Genomic DNA, 5,848 nt, shown 5'->3' with positions numbered 1-5,848 from the left:
TACTAGTTGGTACTAAAACAATAGTCATGGATAAAAATTAATAAGAATTAAACATGTGGATCAAAAATGTCATTTTGCTAATAGTCGTGGGATCAAAATTAGTATTTGTTCGGAAATAATTCATAAACATAATATTATGAAAAAATAAATTAAAAATAATTACTCGATAACTAAAACTAACACATAAAATGAAATGACGATGAAGAAGAAGAAATATTATTAAGAAGGAAAATACTACATTTTTTATTCTTAATTTTTTTCTCTTATACAAAACCTTGATATAAACAAAATTGAGAGGTAAGATTTAGAAGGACATCCCTATTAAGAATATTGATATGGTTATCCCATTTGAAGTACTCAAACATTATGGGAGTAGAAGTAGAGTGAGAAAAAAAAAAAAAAAAGCAAGTCAACTCAGTCGTCGGACTAAAGAATCTTTGGAGCTGGGAAATGGCAATGGCTTCTTCTACTAGTATTGAGAATCTTTGAGCAGAAAACGAGGTGAGAGATAGAGAGAGAGATCGCTCGAGATGGCAGAAGTGGTAGTGAATTTGCTGGTAGAGAACTTGACTCAGCTTCTGAAAGAGAACATCCAGCTCATCTCCGGCCTCAAGGACGACGTCGAGAAGCTTCTAGAAGACCTGGGCGACTTCAAGGCCTTCCTCAGAGAAGCCGGAAAGGCCCGCTACGACAACGAAATCCTCAAACGACTCATCACCAAGATCCGAACGGTGGTGAACAAGGCGGAGGATCTGATCGACAGATATGTGGTGGCCGCCAAATTCCACTACGACAAGAAATGGAAACGCTACCTGGACATCGAACACCCCGGTCGGAAAAAGGAACTCGCCGAAGAGATTCGGAATGTTCGGGAAAGCATGGATGGGATCCGAAAGGATCCGAACTATGGCCTTAATGCTCTCCGAGATGAAGCGTTACCCAACAGAGGAGCTGTCCAGGCTAAGGCAACTCAACTCCTCTCTCTCTCTCTCTCTTTTTAATTAATGTTTTCTAAAAGTTAATTAAATATTTTCTAACGAATTGTCACAATATTTGCATATACGAGTATTTCTTAATAAATCATAAAAGAATTAATTTGGCAGGAAAAGTTAGTTTGTCCATATTCCGATTATTCACAGGGAAAATTGCAATGGTAGTTCAGTTGTAGTATCAAATATTATACCATCGACCAACTCTCCTCTAATCCTTATCCATGAGTCCCGAGGTCAAAATGAAAATATAATACTTATAATGATAAAATATAATACTTGTCAAGAATAAAGTGTATCTCACTTATAAGGAAAAATATAATATATATTTTTTGAAAAATATAATGCTTTTAAATCAAAACATAAAAATATTACATTTTTCTTTCAAAGTATTACTGAGTACATTTACCTTAATAACAAATTACTTTATTCTGGATTAATATTATTACATTTTTCAGTATAACTATTGTATTTCATATTGACCCGTCAATAGTCTCACACAAGTTTTTGCCTATAATATCTTAGGGCCAACAACCTCAACTAAATTGGTCAGATTCTTGACTTGGTAATTAGAATATTACCGACTCTTAACAATGACAGCCTATTGACCTTCTTAGTTTTTGAGTCAGCCTTTGCTAGCTAAGGTCACAACCCTCAGGTAGCGGCTCCAAGTTTTACCAAAAAAGCACCAATTGTGTTTGAAGTAGCCAGTAGTGTATACATAATATAATGTTTGTTAGTCCGCATGAACAGCTCAACTGGTCATAGAGGTGGTGAAAGTTGAAAAGAATGACCAGGGATCAAGTCTCACTAGCGGCAATGTGGGAGCAACCTCTCAAAGTGAGGGAGACTCCTTGTGCACAGAGTTACCATGATTTACATCCTCCTAAATGCCTTTAATTTGTGTAAGCTTATTCTTCTCTGTTTGTGTTTGTGAAATAGGTTCCTACTGTGGAGGAAGAGTACGTGGTGGGTTTTGATGGTGAGGTTGATGCTATAGTGAAACGTCTGACTGAGGGAGAAGGGTTTGAAGTTATCTCGATTGTGGGCATGCCAGGACTTGGCAAGACTACTTTGGCGAACAAGGTTTTCAAGGACGAAAGAGTTGAATATCACTTCATGAATCGTGCTTGGATTTATGTATCTGGAGTATACAAAAGAAGGGATGTTTTTCTAAGAATATTGAAGGAGTTAAGCAAACTCTCCCACACCTATTCTGATGACGTGACTGATGAAGATTTAGCCAAGGAAATTAAAAAATTTTTGGGGTCAGCAAAGTATTTTATCGTCATGGATGATGTCTGGACAGGTGAAGACTGGAATGCACTCAAAATTGCTTTTCCCATGAACAATGGAAGCAGGGTATTAGTTTCTACACGGGACAAAGTTGTGGCTATGCATGCCAATTCTAGGGGTGACCCTCATAACCTAAAATTTTTAACAGAGAAAGAAAGTTGGGAACTACTTCAGAAGAAGGTCTTCCGGGAAGAAAGCTGTCCTTTTGAGTTAAAAAGGCCCGGGAGAACCATCGCTGAAAAATGCGGTGGACTACCACTAGCAATAGTGATTATCGCTGGTACTCTCTTAGGTAAACCAAAAACAAGTGGGGCATGGGACAAGGTAGCTGAGAGCATCGGTGACTTCCTGAAACTGAAACTAGAGAGCTACGATTACCTAATACGAATGAGTTATGACCAATTGCCTTATGACCTCAAGAGTTGCTTCCTTTATTTTGGGGCTTTTCCTCGAGGAAATGAGATTCCAGCTGGAAAACTCATTAGGCTGTGGATTGCTGAGGGGTTTATTGAGGAAGAGGCACAATCGTTAACCTTGGAGGACATAGCTCATGAAAAGTTGAGTGATCTTGTGAATAGGAATTTGGTGATGTCTATGCAAAGAAAGTCGAATGGACAAATCAAAACTTGTCGAGTCCATGACATGTTACATGAGTTCTGCAAGAATGAGGCCAAAAAGGAGAATCTATTTGAAGAAATCAACACGGGCAGGCAGCTAGATACTTGTCGCCGCCTTTGTGTCCAGTGCAATGTTTCTGAGTTCCTCTCCTCAGGTCTTTCTGCTGACCATGTCCGCTCTTTGCTATGCTTCTCCTCAAATAAATATGATCTGCCTGCAGACAATATTTCAATCATTCGGGAAGCGTTTCCACTGCTAAGGGTGTTACACACTGCACCAGATGAATCCATCATCTTCACACGTTTTCCTAGAGACATGACTAATTTGTTCCATTTAAGGTACATTGCAATATCAACTACCCTCACGATCCTTCCTCAAGCCATTGATAGCCTGTGGAACATGCAAACTCTTATAGTTAGGACAACACAAAGCACCCTTAATATCAAAGGAAACATATGGAAAATGACACGATTGAGGCACGTGCAAACAAATTCATCTGCTCAATTGCCTCCACCTAACACCAAGAAAGATCCGTTTGCAAATAGAAACTTGCAAACACTTTCAAGGATTTCACCTGAAAGCTGCACGGCAATTGCACTGGCCAAAGCTCCAAATTTGAATAACTTGGGTATACAGGGAAATTTGGCTAAGCTTTTTGAAACCAACAAGGATACTGGGTCCAGTTTGTTCAAAAACCTTGGAGAATTGAAGTTGTTGGAGAAACTGAAGCTGTTGAATCATGGTGGGAATGTGCAACGCCTCCCTCAAAAATATGAATTTCCACAAAAGATTAAGAAGTTGACCTTGTCCAATACTCACCTCGAATGGACTGAATTATCTATACTGGGATCACTGGAGTACCTTGAAGTTCTGAAATTGACCGAAAATGCATTCAAAGGAAAGGAGTGGGAGCCATCCAAAGGCGGCTTTCCTTGTCTCCAATTCTTGAGAATTGAGAGGACAGATTTGAAGTCATGGAAGGCTTCTAGCCTCCACTTCCCATTACTAAAGAGTCTCATTCTTAGACAATGCCTTAATCTGGAGGAAGTCCCACCTAGCCTGGCGGACATAGACAATCTTCAGGAGATGGAGCTGAACCGTACCAACCCAAGGGCTGCACAGTCAGCCTGGAACATTTTACAGATAAAACAAGGGAAAGAGATGGAACTAAAGGAGAAAGGAGGAAGCCCCCGGAGATTCAAGCTCAATATCTATCCTCCTGATGAGCTTGAACAGATACAGCAAATTTAAAAATGCCATGGTGTCATACTGTCATCTAGATGATCTTTTGAGTGTGCAGGTCAGTTAAAAATCTCTTCTTTTTTCCTGCAGTAATGAGTCTTGTTCCTTGCAGCTCTTTACATACTTGGTAAGTGAACTTTTATTTATTGTTCGGCAAAATTATATTCATTCAAAATGAAGTGGCTAAAGCATGTTCTGTTTCTCCATGTCTGCATATATTTAGGTGAACCGTATTGGTCCGTGTCTAAGCGTGGGTTTGTGAAGGGCATGAAGTGAGGATCTTTTGTATGCAGATGAGATGGTAGCATTTTGGAATTGTCTACCCAATCATTGTTTTGGCAAAATTCTGTGTGCTTTGTTTGGTGTGGTGAGAGCTTATGTTTTTGGAAATTCAATTTGTTATTTGTGGTGTTTGTTATTCATTGGGGATTTGGAACACATATTTGAACTATGGTCAAGATGTTTGCATTTCTGTTATTTCCACTTGTTTGTTCATTTATGAATCTTCATTCATTTCATTTCCTTTCCTTGGGTTGCCTTTATGATTACACTACAACTATGTTAATAATTTCATCAGGGGAGATTGGGAGAGCGTGTCTCCATTTTCTGAAGTGTTTGGTAAATAGTTGTTAGCTGATAGTTGTTAGCTTATTGGATTAGGGATTTTAGGGAATTTGACTAGTTGATCGCATTAACTGAGCGTAAAAAAGTGTTTAGTAAATTAGCTGTTAACTGATAGCTGATTACATGCAAAATGATTCTCTCGAAAAGCATTTTAGAGCAATTTATTGTTATAAAAGCTAATTAATCAAATAACTAATAGTGGTCAAGACTAACTATTTTAGCAAACAAGAACTTTGTAATGAGTTTTATCATGACAATTTTGGAGTTTCCAGTTCTACTGCTCTAATCTGAGTGAGTTTATCAACATCAATTTCTTCTATCCTAAGGGTCAGGAGGGGTAGTATTGTAATTAAAGATTTTTTTTTGTTTGATGGTCATTTGAGCAAAAGTTTGGCCATGTGGGATGTCCCATTGCTCAATTTTACATTATTTCTTATTTATATTTTAAAATTTTAATAACTAAATAAAACAAAAGAGTTAAGGCAAAAGTAGATAGTTATTTCTGACTGACAAATTACCCCATCTATTATTATACCATTGATATGTGTCATGGGTATATTATATCAATCAGGCTGGTTAGGATAGGGGTCATTCAAATTTAAAGATAAATGTCAAATTTTGGAGGAACAAACATTAGGGAGAAGAGTGTATACTTTGTCAAACCCTAATTAAACCCTTTCCAAAAAAAAAAAAAAAAAAATTGAATTTTAACATCAGATGCCCCAAGCCAAGTAGATTTAAGATTGTAGACGTTAAGAGTACTATATCGAAAAAATAAGAAATATTACTTGCATCAAAGTTAACACATGTTACTTACATCAAAGTTAACACATGTTACTTGTATCAAAGTTCGAGTTATTTACGAAAATGTCACATCGATGGGTTCTTCAACAATCCTTAACCCTGCAATACTCTCTCATTTTCAAAAGTGGTCCTACTCCCACATATCCAATTTGCAATTCATTTACTATTCATATTACATCCCTGCAAATCCAATTAACTTTCAAAAGTAGACCCGAATATCACATCAATATATATATATATATATATAGGGATGCACTCAGGTGCGAATAAGTGCT

At 37.5% G+C, this 5,848-nt stretch overlaps 1 protein-coding gene and 1 long non-coding RNA gene across 2 annotated transcripts; one reads left to right on the top strand and one right to left on the bottom strand.

The window, feature by feature from the left end:
- Positions 1 to 359: 359 nt before the first annotated feature.
- LOC109178769 (putative late blight resistance protein homolog R1B-23) lies at positions 360 to 4,644 on the top strand. Its single transcript, XM_019328325.1, has 3 exons — positions 360 to 965; positions 1,932 to 4,203; positions 4,369 to 4,644. Exons 1-2 carry the CDS (start codon positions 531 to 533, stop codon positions 4,152 to 4,154), a joined length of 2,658 nt encoding a protein of 885 aa, XP_019183870.1. The 5' UTR covers positions 360 to 530; the 3' UTR covers positions 4,155 to 4,203; positions 4,369 to 4,644.
- Positions 4,468 to 4,738, bottom strand: LOC109178771. Its single transcript, XR_002053762.1, has 2 exons — positions 4,700 to 4,738; positions 4,468 to 4,667 (listed from the first exon to the last, which is right to left on the bottom strand). It is a non-coding gene; the product is annotated as an uncharacterized LOC109178771 (long non-coding RNA).
- Between the last annotated feature and the right edge of the window lie 1,110 nt (positions 4,739 to 5,848).

The sequence above is a fragment of the Ipomoea nil genome, unplaced genomic scaffold, assembly GCF_001879475.1.
Source record: "Ipomoea nil cultivar Tokyo-kokei standard unplaced genomic scaffold, Asagao_1.1 scaffold0869, whole genome shotgun sequence".
Taxonomy (NCBI): domain Eukaryota; kingdom Viridiplantae; phylum Streptophyta; class Magnoliopsida; order Solanales; family Convolvulaceae; genus Ipomoea; species Ipomoea nil.
This window is presented reverse-complemented; position numbering and strand designations above follow the sequence as displayed.